This window comes from Leptonychotes weddellii, chromosome 3 (genome assembly GCF_054177405.1).
Source record: "Leptonychotes weddellii isolate Sample4059 chromosome 3, ASM5417740v2, whole genome shotgun sequence".
In the NCBI taxonomy this organism is placed as follows: domain Eukaryota; kingdom Metazoa; phylum Chordata; class Mammalia; order Carnivora; family Phocidae; genus Leptonychotes; species Leptonychotes weddellii.
Window position 1 is genome coordinate 93,024,470 of NC_138371.1, and position 23,456 is coordinate 93,047,925.

Below are 23,456 nucleotides of genomic sequence, written 5' to 3' on the forward strand. Positions count from 1 at the left end.
TAAATACATATATGCTTAATCTATACCACAACCATGTAAGGTTGGTATAACTATTATTTCCATTTTATGGACATAGAAATGAGGCACCAAGGACACTCAGGAGTAAGTGGCAGAGGTAGGATTTGAAACCAGTCATTCTGGTTCCAAAGTCTATGCCCTGCCTCCTAAAATACAAATTGAATTTTCACCTTAACTCTGAAGAGGTTATAAAAATTTGACCTACGAGGTAAGTTGGTAAAGTGAACTAGCTCCTGTGATCTTAGTCTAGACTCTACTTGAGAGATGATGGCAAGCCAGAGAAGGGACTCCTGTCCTGCCCTGGGCCATCAGACCAGGTCCTGAGACAGATCCAGATAAGCCCCAGGGAAAGAACTTCAGGTCAGTGTAGGAACGGGGAGAAGAGAAAGGCACTGGAGGCAGGCCAGCTGTGTCAGTAACAAGAATCACTATGGTGTAAGGGCGCCTGGGTGGCTCAGTCGGTTAAGCGTCTGCCTTCGGCTCAGGTCATGATCCTGGAGTCCCAAGATCGAGCCCCGCTTCGAGCTCCCTGCTCAGCGCGGAGTCTGCTTCTCCCTCTGCCCCTCACCCTGCTCATGCTCTCTCTCTCTTGCTCTCTCATCCTCAAATAAATACAATCTTTAAAAAAATTGTTTACAAAAAAAAAAAGAATCACTATGGTGTGAAAAGGAATGGCCTTGGGCCCAGCAGCTCCTGGTGCATCACCAGAGATGCTCAAATATGAAATTGGTCTCTTATCAAATAGCTAGTTCACCATCACTGAAGACTGGTGGGAATGTTGCAGAGGGGAGTCAGCGGATGGGGCTTAGAGCAGTGCAGAATACCCCAAGACGTTGAACACTTATGATAGCTATGAAGCCAAGGGACCCATCCCTGGTGATTTGCTCTGGGAAGGGCCTGGTTTTCTGTACTGTTACCAGGCACTTCCCAGTGATCCTGATGTGGACATTCCTCAGAGTGGTGTTCGGCAATCACCAGACTAGGCTCATCTATATGATTCTGCCCCACTTGATGGTTTATAATTCTGTGAACCTCCATAGGCAGTAGGGAACCACTAAGATTTCTGAGCAATTGTGACAGGAGCTATTTTTTAGAAAGGTCAGTACAGCTGCTCTGTGCAGGTGTGACTGAGGCGGGTAGGGCAGGAGACCAGGAAATCACTGTGTTGGGAACGAAATCATGTAGGCCTTGAAAGCCTGAACTAAGCTGGTGTCAGTGGCAAGGAAAAGGCAGGGGGAATTGGGAAGAAAGCGAGAGGTTCTTATGGCCAAGGCATACTTCTGCAAAGAACTATGTCCCAAGATACAGACTATTAATCTACCAAAAGGGTTTTTTGAAACACAGCCTATTCAAAACCCGAGGACTGCATACATAAGCAAATGCAGTGTTGAGCATAGATGGATGACAGCTATACATGAAACACTTAAAAATTATGCAGGCACGTCTCTGAGCCCTCAGATTATAAATTGCACAGCCACGTAATTCAGACAAATGGGTGATCCATGAGCACTTTGATCCATCTGATAAGCTTTCTGGTTGTTCCGGTGCTTTGTTTGTTGCTTGTCTTTTAAATTCCTCCTTTAAGTGAAATTAAGTTGAATATACCAGTTTGGAGACAGGAGAGAGGTGTGAGCTAGGGACAGAAATTTCAACGTCACCTAGGTACTGATGGAATGTACAGCCGTGGGACAGAGAGGAGGTGGCCCAGGGAGTGGGTGTGGCTAGACAAGAGAGGTGGATGGAGCACTGAGCCCTGAGCACACGGGCCCTCAGAGGACACCAAAGAGAAGTATGTCCAGGACAGAGATCCAGGCGGAAAATCAGGAGAGTCTGATGCAAGCGAAGGCATGAGTGAGGGAGGGAGCGAGTGAATGAATGAACAAACAAATGAGAACAAGCCAGGGCTCTTGAGCTTTGGGGACCCTACCTTTACGATTTGAAATGTTCTACATCATGTGGATGGCTTTGCTGATGCGGCTTTACAAACCAGTCTCCTAGGCTGGACTCTTCAGCCTCCTCAGGAGCCGTTTTATGAGGCTTAGTGCAGTCCTCGGTCCACTGGTCTCTCAGGCATTCCCTTGCTTTGGCTTCCCTTTGCCGATATCTCCATGCATCTGGTATACATCTTTGAGGCTGCGGAATTTACGAAGACTTTTATTCACCTGCAGTAAAAAGCTCTGGCTGCATGGACAGTGAATGCAGTTTGGGTGGCACGTAGCCCAGGCAGGCTCTGGGCTCTTCTGACTTGCCAGGCATCTGACTTGACTCATAGGTCTCATACAGTTGGACAGTCGTGGATTGCTTTTTGGACAGTAAGTCCTTACTGCCCCCATTTTACAAATTGGGCCCCGATAGGCTAACAACCATGGGCAAATTTTACATAGTTAGAATGTATAAATATAGACACTCTTTGGGGCAAATCTTAGTAACTGTGGAGACATGCCTGGTCCACAGGGTTATAAAGCAGTGTCTTCTCTAGGAACTAGAAGCATCATTTATCCATGCCTTCCAGGCATTTTGTGCTCAGGCTTGCCAAATGAAAAAATTTGAATAAAGCTAATTCCACTTACAAGATATGACTCTGACATAGGGCCCCCAACTTTAACTCAACTGGCCATTTGCCCACTGGGCATCCTTAGGATGCATGTGTGCTCTAGAGCTGTCAGAAGCTGGATCAGTTAATGGTGCCAAGATCTTCCTGATACTGGGGAAAAGAAGTAAAGGATTTTATGACCTTCTTTATATTGCTGACAAGAAATCATATACAATTAAAACATCAAGAACACTGTTGATAATTTTGGAAGGGCCAGCAATACATGACTTTGGCCAAGATCTTATTAGTGTTGGAGAATAGTCAAATGCCACAAAAAATTGTTAAACATGTTTACTTTTGACCACTTTGAGATTGTGGACACATTCGCTTGATGTCACGTACACCAGAAAGAATGCATGCATTCTAGCATGCAAATTGGAGCATAAAATAGCAAATTGTAGCATAAAATGGCTAGTTAAGAGTTCCTGAGGACTATTGCTCAGAGTTATTACAGAAAGTTTTAATACTTTTGTTCTCCTTTTTCCCCAATTATGAGGAATATATCAGCCATTATAAATAATTTTGTATTTTGCATTTTCTTATGAAATGCCAATTCATGACAATTTTATATTGATTTGGGAGTAATCCCAGAACCTCTGCCATTGCTTTGGACCCAGACTACTTTTTGGTTAATAGGTGTTACCTGTAGGCCCAGGTCCACCAACCCACCAGGCAGCACTTCCTGGCAAAGAAGAGTTTCCTATCCCCTGAGATGAGCACTAAGACACCATAAACACTGCACCCTACCTGTCAAAGTCCAAGGCACCTCCATACACCTCCTACTCGGGCGGGGGGGGGATAGGCACTTGACCCCTAGTCCAATCATGTGATCTCAGTTGGATTCATTCACACTCCTGCAACACCTGCCCATACCCCAACATTTACCTGTTTAGGTTTCAAAAGGAAGTGAATGTTAATCCATTTTTTTTTTGTTTCTTTCTTCTTCAAAGCCCCTCCCCCCCCACTGAGGTATTTTATCATATAATAATCCTCACCAACAGGGTCCAGATGCCTTTGGGAATCCATAAGCAAACCCATTCCTTACAGGCAAGAACAGGAATAGGGAAGGCTGCCCTGCTTCTCTTCCCCACCTCACTATACACCTGCGGATAGGTGAGACAGAAGAACCCCAGACCCCAGCACAAACTGTGCAGGGGACAGATCAGGATTGTCAAGAGGATGGTACGACCTTTGGATCTTTGGCACACAAAAGAGGCCCCCATAAAATGTTTCTTATTGTTGGCTAGGACCATCATGGGTAGCTCACCCAGAAAATAATGCTGATTTTATGGGTATATAGAGAAATGGAGACATACAGACATGTCTTTGGCAAGTGATAGAAATGAATGAGCTATACCAGCAAAGTGCTTCTTTCTGATCACCTTCCGGTTCAGCAAATTTGAGAAAAGCCGGAGGCCATATGCCAGGTTGGAAGAGAATGCTTATGAGAAGTAAAATCAAGAGATTGGATGTTTTTATGACTTTCTAAAGCACCAAACTTACTAGTGAGGAAGTGAAAACAATTGGGGTTTAATAAAGGGTTTAATTTAATAGAACAGTTAATACATCAAATGCAAATGAGTTCCCTATGCCCCTTGTGTAAGGGCGTGGGTAACTGATTAATAGTAGCATACTGAAGAAAGCAGGAAAAGCTAGACAGGCAGGTGGCAATTCCTGAAGCAGCTCTCTCACATTGGTAGCAATGCTACATTTTGCCTGACAGTCGGTGTATCCTTGATGAGTGGCAGTGGTTATACACAGGTGGCTGGTGTAATGCTAATAATCGCTCCTATTTACTAATTGTTAGCCACGTGACAGGCGCTGCGCTAAGCCCGTTGCACGCACCACCCACTGCATCCCACAACCCTATGAGGAAGGAACTAGTAGCACCCCTTTTTATAGCCAACACCACCAAGACTCAGGGAGGCCAGATGATGTGCCGAAGGCAACAGGGTCTGTCTGACTCCAGACTCGAGCTCTCACCCCCTCCCCTAAGCTGGAAGAGTAATGGTACGAGGACGCCTTGAAATAGAGAGGAGGACAAATAGAATTGTATCACAGACTAAGAGTTCAGGAAAATTCTGTTTTGTGAGAGAAAAGCTAGGGAGATTAATAATAGCTTTCAACCAGGCCTTCTGTATTCTTCTTGCCTTCAGGATGCCTAGGTATCTGCTGTTCAAGATGACCATCTGGTGGCATGTCAGTCTGGGCTGGTTTGAGCTCAGTTGACCAACAGCGTTCAGTGAACTTCACCCAGAGACCAATTCCTGTACCTTGACCAAGCTCTGTACCTCTGTTGCCCATCCAGAGGTGCAAGTCCTAGTGAGGCCCAGGGAGGGGCCAGGGATGGCTTGACCCAAACCTTCCTCCTACTGGAAAACCCTGTCTTCCAGGAGACTGAAACGGAACTCCAGCTTTGCTTGCAGGAGAGCAGGCCTTTCTGTGGGTCCCACAGCGCTGGTCCGGGAAAGGTGATATGCCCCAAACCAGGCAATAGCAACAACAGAGTTAAAAAAGAAAATCTCTGGGTTGAAATAAGTGTGGGAGATAGTGGGTTGAGCAAACATAAATATTTCTTTAAGAAGTGGCTTTATAGGGGCGCCTGGGTGGCTCAGTTGGTTAAGCGACTGCCTTCGGCTCAGGTCATGATCCTGGAGTCCCGGGATCGAGTCCCGCATCGGGCTCCCTGCTCGGCAGGGAGTCTGCTTCTCCCTCTGACCCTTTCATGCTCTATCTCATTCTCTGTCTCAAATAAATAAATAAAATCTTTAAAAAAAAAAAAAAGAAGTGGCTTTATAAAAACGAAGTATGTTATACAAATACATGTCATTACTTGATACTGATTTACAAAAAAAAAAAACAACAACAGGTGAAGCCCAAGGAATTGATGAACTACATTGATATAAGTGATATTCTTTAAATTTTACCGCTACAATTAAGAAAAGAGAGTATAAAAGCTTTAAGAGGTCAGAGCCACTGCCTTGCACGCTTCAACTTCAGCTAGAAACTTGGCGGTGCAGACGGGGAGGTAGCATCCATTCTCTGTCTCTCCCTCCCTCCTTAATGGCTTCACCTTCTGTGATATTATCTTACCTTATCTGGGTTTATAGCATTTGCATTCTGTCTTGTGACCAGAAATAACACAGTTACTTAGTTTCTATTTCAGTGGAACCTGGGTGTCACCTCCATTCTTTGCTCCACATTTTCTCCATTCTAAGTTCTTTACGTCCGTTCTTTCCCTGGCTTGTCTGGAATGTGTAAGTCAGCAGCTTGTTAACCAAAGGTTCCTGGAGGCTACACACAGAGAATGCCTGCATGTTTGACCATGTCTCTGCTGCCTGTCATCTTGAAGGACAACGTGACTGGGTCGAAGAGTCTTGGTTTACAACTCTGTTCACCTCAGAACTTCGTAGACATTGCTCAACTGCCCCTTGCTTTGAATTTGCTAGGAATTCCGAGCCTGGTCGGAATCTTTACCTGCCCAAGGTGAATTCTGGATGCCCTTAGAATTCTCTTTGTTTTTGTTTTTTTCAGTATTGAGGTTAAGTAATTTGCCAGGTTATGTATTGGCGTTGCTCTGTATCCTTTGTTTTCCTCGAACGTGGCATGTCCTTTTGATCTGGAGAAAAAGGACTTTTGTTATTTTAGAAAATTTTTCAACTATTAAAATTGAGTATTTTAATCTTCTATTTGCTTTGTTCTCTTGCTCAGGAACATAAATTATGTGTATGTGTTAACTATCCTTTGCCCTTGGTATCTGTTATCTTCCTTAAGATAATTTAATTTTGTGTGGATTCCTCATCCCTCCCTGCCACGGGCATGTGTCCATGCATGTGCGTTGTGTATGTGTGTGTGTTTTGTCATTCCTTCTAATGCAGTGTCTACTTCGGTGACGCTTCCTTTTCCTTTTTCTGTGTGTCTCCCGAGCCCACCGACTCTCTCTTCGTCTCCTTCTAGTGTGTTCTACCATTGCTTCCTTGAATCTGGTAACTCTCGCTGTGGCAAGGTCAGGCTGGCTGTCATTTCTTAAGACTCTGGTGAACCACCCGAGTTCTGAGGTCATCCCGCTTGTGATGTGTGTTCTTCACCTGCTTTTGCTTATGTCCCTTTCCTCCTTCAAAGTGTATTAATCTTTGAATTTGCAGTTTTCGTGCATAATACCTCTGTTGGTTCTACTCAGCATTTTACGCAGCTTTGAGTAGGGCCTGCTGCCGGCAGAAGAATAAAGTGGGAAAAGAATGATGATGGTGAAAATAATTAGAATAGTAGCTGATGCTTACATGACACTTAACCTGTGCTAGACACCAATACCGCTCATTTCATACTCCCGACGACGCTCGTGAGGCGATGCTCTTAATAGGTCCACTTTGCAGATGAGGAACCCAAGGCATGGAGTGTTGAGGGAAGTTGTCCAAGGGCAGAGCTGGGATTGGAAGCCAGGGTCTGGCCACAGTCCGTGGGCTCCCGCATCCTCAGAGAATATCTCCTACCGCTGCCCCGGGCTCACGAAGGCCAGGTGAGTCATCTGTGCCATGTGCCTGCCGTTGCGGGGTCACCTGCTCCCCTCGGTCCCCATCAAGTCACCTCCAGCCTCCGGGTCCCGGGTCTGAGGCAATAGAAATGTCAGGGCAACATAGTTACTTCTTCAGCTGCCTACCTGCTATTCCAGGATGCTGAGGTCGGGTCTCTTCTGTCCTCATCCCCACTTCTCCAGGGCCCAGCCGCATTCCCTGTTTTGTCACTTTAATCAAAGTGTAGGTAGATGTATTTTTTCAGGGCCATTCCCCTTACCTTTGGGGAAATCTGTTGCCTTCCCGGCTCTCCGCTCACTCCCACGCCTTACTGGACAGTATCTGGGAAGCATGCTGCTTTGTCGGGCTTTGGAAATAGAGTCATTTCCCTTGTTTAACAGATTTTCCTTCTCTTCCATTTTTTTGTTTTGTTTTGGTGAGTTTGACAGGAGGGTAGTCAAGTTCAAATAGCTTCACGTGACCATCTTTTACCAGAAATGCTGCTGGGCTTGTTTGCCCTGCTGCTGGGTTGAATCCTGCCCTGTGGCCCCACGTTTGCTTTCCTTCTAGAACTAAGCACTCAGTGCCTGCTGTGCATCAGGTGCTATGATAGGTGCTGCGCTGCCCCAGGGAGCAAGACAGACCTGCTCCCTGCTCTGACGTCCCAGTATGGGGGAGAGAGACAGGCACCCAGAGAGGACATTGCCCAGGGTAGACATGGTGACTGCTTTCATCTGGTGGTCAGGAGCTAGGGAAGAGGGTTTCAAGCAGAGGAAGCCCCCAATGCCATCAGGTTAGAACAGGCTTGGCAGGGTCACGTTTGAGGGATGTCCCAAAGCCCGGAGTGTCTGGACGGTGCACCCAAGGGGAAGAGGGTGTGCCCAAAAGGAGACCAAGTTGGAGAGGCCTCGGGGATCTGAGGAGGGTAGGAGTTAGGGTTTGGTTCTGAGCTGGGAGGGAGTCCAGGAGAGGGTTCTCAGCAGGGGATGGTGTCTCGGCCTCATTATGCTCCTGAGGGGAGAGTGGGTTGGAGTAGCACAAACGGGGAGCAGACTGTCCCCTTAGGAAGGAAGCCCAGGTTGGCCTGGATGGGTGCCGGCCATGGAAATGGCAAATGGTGGCATGCACAGGCTTTGCTGAAGGGTTGGTGAGGCTGGGGGCATGGTCAGGGGGCGGCTCCTGGTGTCCCTGTGAGCCATGGGGGAATGCAGGTGCTGTGTGTGATGCTTCCTGCAGCTCTTGAATTCAGGATAAGCATTCCGGTGCAGTCTCTCTGGCCTCCCTGAGCGGTCTTTCCGTGCTGGACAGCGCCCAGGAGAGGGGCATGTGATACCCGTGTGCAGGTTACAGGCTTGACGGAAAATGAGCGGCTGGCCTGGCTTGGCCCTCCCCAGCATCCTTCTACTCAGCTTCTACTCAGCTTCCCATCAGCATAGGCAGGGCCCCAGGCTGTTCTGCTCCTGCTCCCAGTGTCTGCTGTTTTGGGTATTTGGTGGACCAGGAGGAAAAGGAAGATCCCCGAAGACTCCATTTTACTGATTATTTCTGGCTTCAGTCACCAAGGCTTGCTGGAGGGAGAAGGGAATTAAAGATTAAAATAAGTGCTGGGAGGAGCACCTGGGTGGCTCAGTCCGTTAAGCATCTGACTCTTGGTTTCAGCTCAGGTCCCCATCTCAGGATCCTGAGATCGAGCTCCCTATTGGCTCTGCACTCAGCAGGAGTCTGCTGGGGCTTCTCTGCCCCTCCCCCCACTCTTGTGTGTGCGCAAGCACTCTCTCTCTCTCAAATAAATACATTCTTTAATAAAATAAGTGCTGGGGGGCGCCTGGGGGGCTCAGTCGTTAAGCGTCTGCCTTCAGCTCAGGTCATGATCCGAGTCCTGGGATCGAGTCCCATGTTGGGCTCCCTGCTCCGCGGGAAGTCTGCTTCTTTCTCTCCCACTCCCCCTGCTTGTGTTCCCTCTCTCTCTGTCTCTCTCTCTCTGTGTCACATAAATAAATAAATAAATAAATAAATAAATAAATAAATAAATAAATAAAATCTTTTAAAAAATAAGGTAAAAAATAAAGTAAGTGCTGGGGTAATTAGCAGTCAGTATCTCTGTGGCAGCTGAGCAAGTTGGTCCTTCCCGGGGAAACAGAAATGAGCTGGTAACTGAAAGCCTCAGGGCTCATATTTCACCCCTTTACAGAAAGTCCAAGGCCTAAAAATTTTTTTTGTTGAGAGAGAGAGAGCACGCATGTGCTCACTCATGAGCCAGGTGGGGGGAGGGTTGTTTAGGGGAGGGGGTTGGGGGAGTTGGGGAGGACGGGGATGGAAGGAGACGCTTAACTGACTGAGCCACCCAGGCCCCCCATGGCCTAAATTTTAAAGTAGACCTTCCCAGAGGCAGCCCAGTCCTTGTCTCATGACTGGTAGAATCGCCTGCATTTGAGGAAGTCATCCCAGTGGCTTGGCATCATGAGGCAATTGTGTCTTCCTCCTTTAAAACTCAAATGGGTCAGGTACAGTTAACCCTTGACAACACAGGTTTGAACTATGTGAGTCCACTTCTACACAGATTTTTTTTTCAATAAGTACCGCACAACTGTAAATGTATTTTCTCTTCCTTATGATTTTCTTTATATTTTCTTTTCTCTGACTTGCTTTATGGAAGAATATAGCATATAATACATAGAATGTACATGCAAATATGTGTTAATTGTTTGTTGTTGGTATGACTTCACACTTGATCTTAGCCAAAAGGCCGAGAAGCGATATTGTTGGTATGACTTCAGATCAATAGTAGGCTATTAGTTGTTAAATTTGGGGGGAGGCAAAAGTTATATATGGGTGTTCAACTTCACAGGGGGTCTGTGCCCCTAACCCTCATGTTGTTTCATAGTCAACTGTATAAGTTTTCCCAAGAAAAACTTCCTCTTCCTGACATGTTGTTTATTTTTTCAAGACTTATTTTAGAGAGAGAGAGAGTGGGGGGAGGGGCAGAAGGAGAGGGAGAGAATCTCCAGCAGACTCCCCGCTGAGGCAGAGCCCGATGTGGGGCTTGAAGCGGGGCTCAATCCCAGGACCCTGAGATCACAACCCGAGCTGAAATCAAGAGCCGGCTGCTTAACCAACTGAGCCACCCAGGTACCCCCTGAAATTTTTTTTTTTAACTTTTTTTCTTTAAATAGGCTCCACGCCCAATGTGGGGTTCCAACTTACAACCCCGAGATCAAGAGTCACATACTCCACCAACTGAGCCAGCCAGGAGCCCCCTCTTCCTGACATCTTAATGATAATTTAATACACAGTAGATTATTACTCATATTATTTGGCACAAACATTGGGAAGGACACATTCATAGGACACACGCTCTGTAGTAAGTAAGCATTATCCCAGACCTTGTATACTCTTTTCTCCTTTAAACTTTGTCCAATTTTACAGATGAGAAAACTGAGCCTCAGGTAAAGTAACAAGCCAAGTCACAGAGCTCATACAGGGCCCAGCGAGTCAGGGTTTGCATTGTCTGTACACCCTGGGCGGTGGTGGTAGCCTGCGAGTGTCCCAGTGGGTGACATGTGACTCATGGTGGTGAGTTGGATGGGAGGAACACTCTTGAAGCACCCCCTCTGTAATCCAGTGAATCCAAAACACTGAGTTCATCAGCGGCTTGTTCATGGACAATTTTTAAATTATGCAGCTATTAAATTCCCACCCGAGGGCGCCTGGGTGGCTCAGTCGTTAAGCGTCTGCCTTCGGCTCAGGTCATGATCTCAGGGTCCTGGGATCGAGTCCCGCATCGGGCTCCCTGCTCCTTGGGAGCCTGCTCCTCCCTCTGCCTCTCTCTCTCATGAATAAATAAATAAAATCTTTAAAAAAAAAAAATTCCCACCCGAAGCTTAGAGAGATTAAGAAATTTACCCAACATCACACAGCTCATAAAACCCTAAATCCTGGAAGAGTAAGACCAATACTTGCTAACACTTCAAGCATGTGGCTTATATGGCTCTATGATAATTTAGGGAGGATGATCTGTGCTTTCTGAGGATTTCGAAGAAAAAGTTATTTTAAAAGTATAACAATATTGTAATGATGCTGTATGGACGTGAAAGAAGAAATGTTTTAAAAATGATCCCCGTCCTGAGCCTAACCACCCTAAAAATAACGTACTTTTATTTTTCCATCTCCTTTTGGTGACTGGCCATATTTATGCATACTTTATATAATTATCATCAAGGCAAAGATTCAGTGGTATTTTCTGGTCATTTCATTAATCATTGTAGCATTTTTCAGTGTTGCTACATTTTCTTCATTATGCCCATTTTATTGATAAACTAGGATTTTCTTAGAAAGCCTTTAGTTTATTTCTCAGATTTCTCTCCTCTCTCCTTCTGCCTCACTAGCCTCCCTGCCCTGTGATTTCACATGATCCCGGCTGATGTTAAGGGTGGTGATCCGAAATGGGCCCCAGATGAAATTGGACTGAAGCCATAAAATTGTGGTTTGGGTTTTTTTAAAACGAAGTCAGAATTTGGGGGTGGGGGAGCCTTCTCACTTTTCAAACATGAGACTTGCTCTCCCTTCTCCCACCATTAGCTTTTGCCAAGCATCAGCCTCAGCCAAGTTCCGCTAACAGAGCCGTGCTGCCTGCTATCCCTGCTAATGGAAAAAGCAGTGTACCCTGGTTGCCCGGGCTACCCCTCCAGTGTGCTTTAGGTATTAGGTGCGGGCTGGGAGCACTTAAAAATAAATCAGCCAGGTCAAGGCAAACATTAATCCTTGCTCCAGAGCTTGTTATTTTTTTTAAGTTAATGAGCTGGAGCAGAAGCAATAGAATGTTCGTATTCTAAAGCCCCCAGTGAGCTGCAGGTCAGATGGTGTATTTTTTGACCTAGTGGGTGGTCGAGGTACCGAACTGCATGCAGGACACCTTGGAGTTTCTGTCCCACAGATCCTAGGTTGGCCAATAGAACCGAGCTCTTCTGTTGATTCACTCTCCCCCGCAGTGAGCTCTTGGGTCGCTAGTGGGTGTCATTTAAAGATTTGGACTTCTGGGGGCTCCTGGGTGGCTCAGTCGGTTAAGCATCTGCCTTCCGCTTAGGTCCTGATCCCAGGGTCCCGGAATCGAGCCCCACATCTGGCTCTCTGCTCAGTGGGGAGTCTGCTTCTCCCTCTTCCTTCTGCTCCCCCTGCTTGTGCTCTCTGGATTACTGTCTCTTTCTCAAATAAATAAAATCTTTAAAAAAAAAAAAAAGATTTGGACTTCAGCTCTCAGGAAGTTGACAAATACTTATTTCTGAAGCACTGCACTAGGGGTCCGGGAAGGTGAACGAGCTTTGGGGCCCGATGTCAGCTCTAGGGGTTTGCAGTCGAGTGGGAGAGCTCTAAACTCGAGAAGGCAACAGTTCGGGTGGCACGTGGGTACTGCAGGGCTTACAGAACTGTAGGGGAGTGAAGGCTCCTAGGGCTGGAGAGTCAGGAGGAGTTTCATTCACTTGTTCAACAAGTATTTATTGAGCTGGGAACATCATAATGGGCTTTTGTCAAACTGCATTTGAGTCTAGGGGAAGGCAGATGGCAAGACGGTGATTTCAGAAAGTAGGATTAAAAAAGACGAAAAGAAGATCTAGAGAAAGGGTTTTCCAGGCTGAGGGAATAGCCAGTGCCAAGGCCCTGAGGCAGCAGGAGCCCAATGTGGGAGGGTTGGCACGAGGGCCCCTCTCTGCCTTCAGGTCTCGGCTGCAACCTCTCACCAGAGAAGCCTTCTCTTCATCCTCTCTCAAATAGCACATTACGTTTCACTTGCCTCCCCCATACCCTGCTTTACTTTTCTTGTTGGTATTCATGACATGATTTTATATTTTATATTCATTTTTTGTTTGCTTACTTGCTGTTCCCAGCTAGAAAGTAAACTCTGTGAGATCTGGGACTTTGTTCTGTTTATCCCTATTCCTCAGGTGCCTAAAATATTGCCTGGCACAGAGTAAGTACTTAGTGAATACTTGGATGGCCGAGTGAAAGGTTCATGTGGTTGAGCATAGAGAACAAGGGAGACAGAGGTACAAGATTCAGAGGAGGGCATAGGTGGGAAGGAGGATACGCCAAGCATTTATGAGGGAATTGTGTAAGGTCTCTTTAGGGACCGTGCAAAGACAAAATGCACAGGGGCATAAGAAATCATCTAGAAGGCAAACCAAAGAGGCTTCAGTGGAAATGAGAGAGAACATTAGCCCTTCTTGTACCTACTACATTGATCCTTTCTCTTTTCCTCCCTCTCGCCCTCCTTTCCTTTCTCCCTTTTATTTTTCTTTTCACATTTGTTGAGCACTTGACCATGTTCCAAGCTCTGTTGGCCCCAGAGATACAAAAGAGGAACAAAGCATGGTGGGATATTTGACTTCAGAGGGAGCAGTGGTCCATCCCAAAGATTTGGAAGGAGAGATTCAAATGACACCAAAATGTAGGGAACTGAATTATTTGGACAGAAACTCGTATGTGTTTTCCTAGCTTTTCTTGTTGCTCCCAGCATTAACACTGACATCTGGTAATTGGCTTAAAGATTATAGTTCTGGGAGTTCGTGTCTGACTCGCTAACGCTGATGGATGTGTATATATTTATATGACTGAGAGCCAAATAATTATTATAAAGAATTAACATAGCGGTTGGCAAATAAGATCAATGTAAACATGACGAAGTTGATTCACATGGATTTAATGAAAAGACTATATAAAGATAATAGAAATACTTGCGCTTACCAGGGGAAGAATGTGTTTGTGTGTGTGTCAACCTCTTTGATGGGGCTTCGCAGGAAAAAGAACCGTGTTGTCTCATTTCCTTCCCCTCAGGAATAATCCCGGCTAATGGGAAGGTGAACGTGACTGTCAAATTCAAACCATTCCAGTATGGGATTGCGCGGATAAAAATGCAGCTGTGGATCTCACAGTTCAACTCTCAGCCATATGAATGTGTCTTCACCGGAACATGCCATCCCAACATGGCTTTACCGTATGGCTGCTTTGGAATGTCTTTGTTTCTTCCTAAAACTTTGTAAAAAAGATCCGAGCCTCCATGTCTTCCATTCTGTCTTTCTTTCTTGTAACAGAATGCCCTCCAAACCATACTTAAAGTGATGAACTTTCAGAAAATACTCTTTAAAATATAACAATAATGCATAGAATAGCTCTAGGCTTATAGCAGTGTGTTGTTCCTGCCAAGAGGGGAAGAGATGACCAAGAAAAGGTGGATGGAGGGATACTTGCCTTCCCTGATTACTGCTGCTGTGCTGGTTGAGTTTTGACCATATGTATGTATTATATATATGTATATTACATATATGTATATATATGACCATATGTATTACGTTCTTTCAAATTTATTTTTTTTAAGATTGATTTATTTGAGAGAGAGAGAGAGAGAGTGAATGTGCACAAGCGGGAGGGGCAGAGGGAGAGGGAGAGAGAATCTCAAGCAGACTCCACGCTGAGCACAGAGCCCGATGCGGGGCTCCGTCCCATGACCCCGAGATCACGACCTGAGCCAAAATCAAGAGTCAAATGCTTAACCAGCTGCGCCACCCAGGCGCCCCCACTCTTTCAAATGTAAGTCATAGGACAGGAACAGCATAACTGTTTTCAAAAGTTCGATATAACATTCTACTTAGTTACAATTAACTGAGTGCCTGCTGTATGCCATGTCCATTGCAAAGCCCCATGGGACACAGTCCGCACTCTGAGGATGCTCACAGCAGAGGAGCCTGAATCAGTCATGGATCACGAGTGACTTCGATGCAAGGCAAAAATGAGAACGTGCCACATGGGAGGTTTTGTTGGGTTTTTCTTTTTTAAGAATCCCCAGCATTCAAGTCCACGTAAAGGTGAGAAATGGGATTAAGTTTTACTTCATAACAAATTTTTTCCGAACTCCTATTTCTATATGAATGTGAGCTTGTATTTTTATATCCCAATGTACCTGGTTAAAGTGATAAGTTTTTCCCAATATGCATGAGTCTTATAAAAGCTAAAGGAAAACTTGTCACGGTATCAATCCTAATCTTGAAAAATCCTTACAGATTTTGGAAAATGATAAAGAAATAGCTGGCTATTCCTTTTCTCCCCTCACACATAGATACACATCACATATTAACCTAATTAGGCATATTAAAAGTAGAGTATATCAAAATATGAACTAACTCCATGACTTATTATATATTTATATCATGATCTTCCTAAAAATTCAAAGCAGCCTAAATCAACTATGGGATGTTAGTGTGGCCTGCTGAACTCAAATCCTGCAGGTAACCATAGGAGAAATAAAATCATCATGGCAATAAACAAGTAGCAGTGGCTATAAATAAAAGACAGTAGTAATTTTTCTGGTATTTTCTGGCCAGGAAAATGCGATTTGCCATGTCACATCATATGCGTGATGTACAAATGACTTTCTTAAAGACATCACCTGAGTGGGATTTTTGCTTCCCACAGACACGTTCTTAAATACACAAGAGCGTTGTACGGAAGAAGCACCACGCAAATGCAGACATCCGCTCTTTCTAAACTATTATGTTTGGATCACCCAGCCAGAGTTTAATATCTTATTTAGTGCACTTTTGATGTTTTCAAGGACTCCGTCTCAAGACCTGCATGTCTCCCCAGACTGCAGACTAATACTAGAACATATGAGTTCCACCGTCTAGGAAAAAAATTATCCTGGCCACGGTGTTCTCTGAAAGTGTCACAGGGAGCTTTTTGTTGTTATTTCAGAATACAGTGCTCTACTGACTGAGCCAGCCAGTATTCCACCAGAATACGGTGGAACTTGCTGAAGTTCCACGAGTAACTCCTTATTAAAATGTATCACTTCCTTAGACTCCTTCATTTCTGTTGTCAGCATTAGATCCCTTAAGGAGCCTGTTTTGTTTTTTTTTTTAACACCTTCAAAAATTTTTTGTTGTTCCCCAATATTTATAGCAGAGGTGATGTCAAAGTTCTGATGATATGTGGGTGCTGGACCACCTCTAGCTTCGTAACCCAGTGCCTCCGCCCTGCACGCTACAGTCTTGTCAGTCAGTGGGTATCTCACCAAAGGACACGTTCTCTCAGGTCGTTGACCTTTCAGGAGACTCTTCCATAGACGATGTTAAGTTTGAGATTGCTGGCATGTCCCCTGTGTTGTGCAGTGGGGTCCGTTCAGTAGGTGTTCAGCAAATGGTTTGTGACCATCAGAATGAATGAATGTTAGTGTATTCATATTTCTGTAATATCATGGACATACGTAATCCTGCAAAACTAGTATTCACATATTCTCACCTAAAGAAACGCTTCATAGCATTGAACATGACGTAGTTCTACTACATCCCATAATAAACGACTCCAGGAGCTTCTGTAGGCAGGGTAGTAGCCCTGTCTGTGTGTCCATAAATGTCCAAAAACAGTTTTCAGTTGCAGAAAAGATCTCGAACATTAGTCTGAGTCACTTGGGCATAATCATTCTTTTACTAGGAACATACATCAGTGGAGGAACTTTTTTAAATGTAGTAGATTTAGCTATTGAAAACCAATAGCTGAGAAATGAATCACACTAGACCAGGAGAGCATTTTTCAGCATGTCATATGGTCCACTTGTTATGTTCTTTGAGAAGGTAAGGAAGAGCCACCATTGGTAGACGATTTTGGCATATAGGATTATAGTCTGGTATACTAACATTACATTTATTTTAGTAGACCACTGTTTTAGCACACAGATTTATTTTCAGTATAGTTATAGTCATTAAATGGACTGAAAGTCATGATATTATCAGAAGGAACATAAAAATAGGAACCTTGTGGGACACCTGGCTGGCTTAGTCAGTAGAGCACGTGACTGTTGATCTCAAGGTTGTAAGTTCGAGCCCCATCTTGGGTGTAGAGATTACTTAAAAAGTCTTTAAAAAATAGGAACTTTGGGGCACCTGGGTGGCTCAGTTAAACCTCTGCCTTCAGCTCAAGTCATGATCCCGGCGTCCTGGGATCAAGCCTCGTGTCAGACTCCGTGCTCCATGGGGAGCCTGCTTCTCCCGCTCCCTCTGCCTCTCCTACTCCCCCGCTTGTGCTCTCTCTCTGTCAAATAAATAAATAAAATCTTAAAAAAAAGTAGGAACCTTGAGTTGTTGGATTATATAGTAATTTAATATCTGTTTTAAACTATAGATTAGAAGAATTTGAAAGATTAAATGCTCTTTCTAAGAAAGTAGACGTTCCTCCAGGAAAGGCAATGACACACATACCTTTCCAGCGACCGCCACCAAAACGAAAGCCTCCGAAGATTAAGGTAACCTGGACGTTATGCTCAACGTGATAGAAGGAATGATAGAGAAGCAAAATAATGAATTTTCCCTCCTGATTTTGCTCTCAGGAAATTGAATATCAGAACTTGAGATTTCCAGTAGATTTATCGAATCCATTTGCTGTGGCAACTGTTTTAAACCAAGAACCAGGAAAATTGAAGATTAAAGAATTAAGAGAAGGTAACTAGTTGATTGTAAATCAGCCACTGGCCGAATAGTGAAGAATTATTGCTTGTCACATTTACTATTTATGAACAACAACAGCAAAACTCAGTTAGATGGCTGTTATGTTTTACCATTAGAAATGTGGTTTTCTCCAGGCACTTGGGTAGCTCAGTCATTAAGCGTCTGCCTTCGGCTCAGGTCATGATCCCAGGGTCCTGGGATCAAGCCCCGCATCGGGGTCCCTGCTCAGTGGGAAGCCTGCTTCTCCCTCTCCCACTCCCCCGGCTTGTGTTCCCTCTCTCGCTGTGTCTCTCTCTGTCAAATAAATAAATAAATAAATAAATAAATAAATAAATAAATAAATAAATAAAATCTTAAAAAAAAAAAAGAAATGTGGTTTTCTCTCGGCAAATGCTTCTGATTTGATTACTGGCATAATCATTGTTTGCTCTTGCCCTCAGTTTTGGACCAAGGCAATGAGATTTCAAAAACAAGACAGATGAAGGAAGCACTCTTTGAACAGAAAGTCAGACAGGACACTGACGAAGAGATCGAAAATCACCTTAAGTGGTAAATATTGAACAATTATTTATATCAAGGGACAGTACAGTGTTTGTAGTAATGGCTTTTTATACAATGAGACACAATGAAATATAATCGCTTTTTGTGCCCTTTGGAAAGTTTGATTAATCCCTCTTCTCCCCTGGACCTTAGAAGTTTCCATTCGGCATAAATCACTGTGACCAAACCATGCTCTTTCCTAAGTGTGACCAGACAGTGTCAGAACTGGAGTGAACTGTGGGAGACGTCAGGACACTGCTCCCTGCTGGCCACTGCTGTCAGCACCCCGTCTCTCCCTAGGGGCCCTGAATCTCAACACCCTCCCCCCGCCCCCCCCACCTCAGCCCCTGTGCCCCCGGCTGTCTGCCCCAGGCGCCTCTGGGGAGCCCAGCAGTGCAAGCTGGGGTGCGAGAGGCTCCGGGTGGAGGTTCCAGAACTCAGCTGTGAGACCTCTGTCTTGTGCTCCTGCAGTCAAAAGGCAGCCCTGTCCCCAGGTTTTTACCGGATCATACCAGAAGTATCCGTGTGCACAGACTCCACTAAAGTAAACTTTAGAAACTCTTGAACCGAGCTAAAAAAGAGACTCTTAGAAAGAGTCTTGGAGAGGCCCCTTGCCCGTGCCCCACGCCACACTTCCCGGACAGAGAGAACACGCGCCGACCTCCCGGGCCTTCACAGGTGTCCCCCAGCCTGCCACCCTGCTTGCCCAGGGCGGTGTCCTTCATGTCTCACAGAAGCAACCTCTCTTTCCACAGCAGCCTCTGTTCCTGGTCTGGCCCTGGTTAGATGGGAAGTACTCCAAGTCACTGCAGATCATTTTTTAAAAATACTCTTTTCCCTATTGTAAAAAATGGCCACACTGTCATTGTAGAGAACCCGAAAAAAATATATATTGTTTAAGTGGAGAAAAGGGAAAAAAATCCGCTATAATGCAATGACCACTGCCAACACTGGGGTATTTCCTTACTTCTGTGCTTTGTAGCACGCCTGAAATCACAACCTCAATTCAGTTTTGAAGATTCTGTCGTTCACTGAATATTTTCTCCCGCCTTTTTTTGTCAAAAGATTTTTAAACCTGCCAGCAACACCCATATACACTTGACATCGATTCACTAGTTGTTGACATTATGCCACGTAGATTTCCCCTGTCTACACACACACACACACACACACAAACATACACACAAAGGCACACTTCACACACACCTGCTTTTGAAGCATTTGAAAGTAAGTTGCAGGCATCACGAAGCTTCGCTCTTAGAGACCTTAGCACGCAGCTCCTAAGGACATTCTCCAACATTAGCATCATCACTTCCAAGAAATCTAGCGCTGACACCATACTATTAGAATCACTAGCCTATCTGCAGATTTACCAGGTTGTCTCAATAATGTCCTTTCTATCCGGGCTTTTTGTTTTTTGTTTTCAGAGAAGAAGAATCCAGCATCCAAACAAAGGTCAGACCATTTGTATTTAGCTTCCAGGTCTCTCCAGGCTCCTTCAGTCAAACAGTTCTCCAGACACCCTCTCCCCTTTTAAAATCATAGCTACTATTTATTTTGAACACGTGCCAGGCTCCGTGATCGATACATTACATACCAGAGTTTTCAAAACTGTGCTAAAGCTCACAAAGCACAAAAGTCACCATGTTAACCATTTTAAAGTGGACAATGCAGAAGTTTTTAGTGTATTCACAGGGTGGTGCAACGGTCACCACCACGCGACTCCAAAACATTTGCATCACTCCAGAAGGAAACCCCATACCCATTTGGCAGTCACTCCCCATTCCCTGTCCCTTCCCAGCCCTTGGCGACCACCAATCTACTTTATATCTCTATAGATTTGCTCTATTTGCTTTATATCTCTATAGAACATTTAAAATAAATGGAATCATACATACGTATGTGGCCTTTTGTAACTGGCTTCTTTCATTTAACACGGGTTGAAGGTTCATCTGCATCATAGCATCTATCAAGACTTCATTCCTTTTTATGGCTGCATAAGATTCCATTGTACAGACCTACTACATTTTGTTTACCCACTTATCAGTTGACAGACATTTGGGTGGTTTTCACTTTTTGGCCATTGTGAAGAAGGCTGCTGTGAACATTTATATGCGAGCTTCTGTGTGCACACATCTTTTTAGTTCTCTTGGGTACATACCTAGGAGGGGAATTGCTGGGTCATATGGTAACTCTATGTTTAACTTTTTGAGAAACGGCCAGACTGTTTTCCACAGCGGCTGCACCATTTTATGCTCCCATCAGCAATGTACAAGGGTTCCAGTTGGTCCACATCCTTGGCAATGCCTGTTATTTTCCTTCCTTCTTATCATCATCATCATCCTAGTGGGTGTAATGTAGTACATCAGTCATTGTGGTTTTGATTCGCATTTCCCTAATGACTACTGATGTTGAGCATCCAGATTTTCTTTTACTCATAAATATTCAGCCTGCGTGGCTAGGAGAGATGCTTCATTTTGTAGAACACAGTCTTCATCTCAGTTATGTTGCTGTAGTCTCTACAACTTCTCTCCCCTGTGGCCCTCCTCCAGTATCTCTGCACCTCCCTTCAGTTGTGGAGAATCTAAGCCATTCCATCCCCCAATGGGCCATGGTATTCCGATGCGTTCTGGAAGCTGTTTTTTTTTCTCCCCAGGCAGGTGCACCTTGGTAGAGATCATATGTCTTTTAAATTTAGAAAAGACCTTATTGAAGAGCGGCAAAGAGAAGACACCAAATATAAGGTCAGAATCAATGCTAATTCGATGATGTTGATTGCACTAAATAGTTTGAATTCCTGCTATATGCAAGATGCCACATCAGAAGAAAGAACACAAAGTTATGTTGGGAGGGGAGGAGGCTGATGACAAGTTAATTGCTAACCGTAAATCAAGGCTAGCTGTAGATGTCACAAGAAACCTCTACTAAATATTGTGGGGAGTCAAAGGCCAGAGAGGAGAGAGAGCTCATCTGATTGGAAAGCTTCTTGGAAGACATGGTATGATTTTGGGAAAGGTAGTAAAGAGGACAAAGGCATTCAATTCAGAGGGAGGGGAATGCCTCAAATTCAGGCTGGAGTTCTGGGCGTGAGGTACGCCTGTCCCATGATCTGCGGAGCATGAGAGTAAGAGGAACCCAAAGACAGAGACCAGGAGCGATGCCAGAGCCAGAGAAAAGTTCCAAGTCAGAGACACTCAAGGGTTTGAGCAGAGAGGGGGACAAACTGGTTGAGGGGAGGTGGCCACAGCTGGGTTGCCAAGGCAGCACCTGTGGATTCAGGGAGGGGTAGAGACGGGAGTGGCGGGACTGCCACACCCCTGGGCTCACCATGGCATGTGAGACTTTGTTCCCTGAGGGCAGGTGCAGGGGACACTGGGGACAGGCCCATAGTCACTGAAGCGCAGGACACACGTCAGCCAGAGGAGCTCGGCTTGGGCTTCCTGTCTCAGGGGCTCGGACTTGGCTGGTAGGACTTGCAGAATCATCTCGTGTCATATTAGTCTGCTTGGGCTGCTATAAAAGTACCAGACTGGGTGGTGTAAGCAACAGAAATGTATTTTCTCACCGTTCTGGCAGCCCAAGATCAAGGTGCATGATCTTCTAAGGGACATGAGGGAATGATCTCTCTTCTTGACTTTTAGACCATCTTTTCCCTGTGTCTTTACCTTCTTTTTTCTCTGTCCAAACTTCCTCTTATAAAAGACACCAGTCGCATTGGACTAGAGCCCACCTCATTTTAATTTGATTACACCTTCAAAAACTGTATCTTCAAACACAGTCGCATTCTGAGCTAACTAGGGGTTAAGATTTCAACATATGAATTTTGGAGGGACATGGTTCAACCATAACACATATATTTAAGCTTAGGAGCATGAGCTTCCCATGCTCAGTGGCAGCATTGGGTAGGAAGGATTGGGGAAAAACATGTATCTTGTCAGATATAAATATATTTCTCATATAGAATACATTTTTCTTCCTAGATCTTCTTTCTGATTGGAGCCCAATCAGATATTTGAATAAATTTATCTTGCCTTTCTTTATTTGTTATAAGAGAGACAAAAGAATTAGTAAACCTTGGCACTTAGGGAAGGCACATATTAGATGGGCATTGAAATTTAGTTTGATTGTAGTTCTGTTTCTCTGCATTGGATTTTAAAAACAAAATATTGAGTTTTCTGTCCACCCCCCAATGGGATGATATTTTCTAACTATTCTAAAGATGAAGGTGACACAGACATGGCATGACCAGGTAGGTCAGTGTGACAGCAAAGTCTGGAATTGCCAGCATTTGGAAGCCAGGCAAACCCAACTGTGTATTTGTTTCTCAGGTGTGTTTAACGAGTGCTCTTTGTAAGACTCTGTGCTAGTGAATGAGCCACCGTCCCTGCCCTCAAGAAGGGCACAGTCCAGACGGGGCACAGAAACATTAAGAGAGGATTTAAAATGTGCCAAGTGCAGTGACTGAGGGGAAAGAAAGAGGGAGGTTAAAATGGCTCCTAGGGGTCCAGCTGGGGTGTGCGCTGGCGATTTTATTTATTTTTTTTTAAGAGTTTGTTTATTTATCTGACAGAGAGAAAGAGCACAAGCAGGGGGAACGGCAGGCAGAGGGAGAAGCAGACTCCCCGCTGAGCAGGGAGCCCGATGTGGGGCTCGATCCCAGGACCCCAGGATCATGACCTGAGCCAAAGGCAGATGCTTAATGACTGACCCACCCGGGCGCCCCTGTGCTGGTGATTTTAAATGAGATCCCAAATACCAAAGAAAGGGGAAGATGAAAAGTTCAACCTGGGACATGTTACATCTGGGGGGGGTGCTGGAGGGCATCCAGGTGGCGGCTGCAGGAACAAGTGTACCTCAGCAGAGAGGTAGAGAGTAGAGCACAGAACAGCGCCGTGACCTGGGGAAAGTGAAAGGCGCGAGAAGCCGGTAGCTCAAGGTGGGAAAGCCAGAGAACCTCATGATTTGAGGGGAGAGCAGCAGATAGCGAAGGAGACAGAAGGGAAATGGTCAGGGAGGTCAGGAGAACTGGACTACACTAAAAAAGCAGATGGGGAGGGATCCAGGTTGGCTGGGCCTGAGAAGTACAGGGTGTGTTTGGCCACTTGGAAGCCCTTGTTTGCCTTAGGGATAGCAACCCCAGGAGAGAGGTGGAGGTAAAAAGCCAAGTGGCCAATGGCTCGAGGAATGCAGGGAAGTGAGTAACTGGTTTCTTGAGAAGTTGAGATGACCAGGGGGTAAGAGTCAGAGCATGGACCATTAGAAGGGGATGAGGTGTCAAGGAGGGGGTTTCTTTTTTTTTTTTTT

At 45.1% G+C, this 23,456-nt stretch overlaps 1 protein-coding gene across 1 annotated transcript in view; it reads left to right on the forward strand.

The window, feature by feature from the left end:
• Nucleotides 1–23,456, forward strand: part of CFAP221 (cilia and flagella associated protein 221) — an 81,517-nt gene that overhangs the window by 25,948 nt on the left and 32,113 nt on the right. The window contains exons 8-12 of the mRNA XM_081815489.1: nucleotides 13,951–14,110; nucleotides 17,290–17,410; nucleotides 17,495–17,606; nucleotides 18,053–18,161; nucleotides 20,809–20,896. Of these exons, the coding sequence (XP_081671615.1) occupies nucleotides 13,951–14,110; nucleotides 17,290–17,410; nucleotides 17,495–17,606; nucleotides 18,053–18,161; nucleotides 20,809–20,896 (590 nt within the window). The remainder of the gene's footprint in view (nucleotides 1–13,950; nucleotides 14,111–17,289; nucleotides 17,411–17,494; nucleotides 17,607–18,052; nucleotides 18,162–20,808; nucleotides 20,897–23,456) is intronic.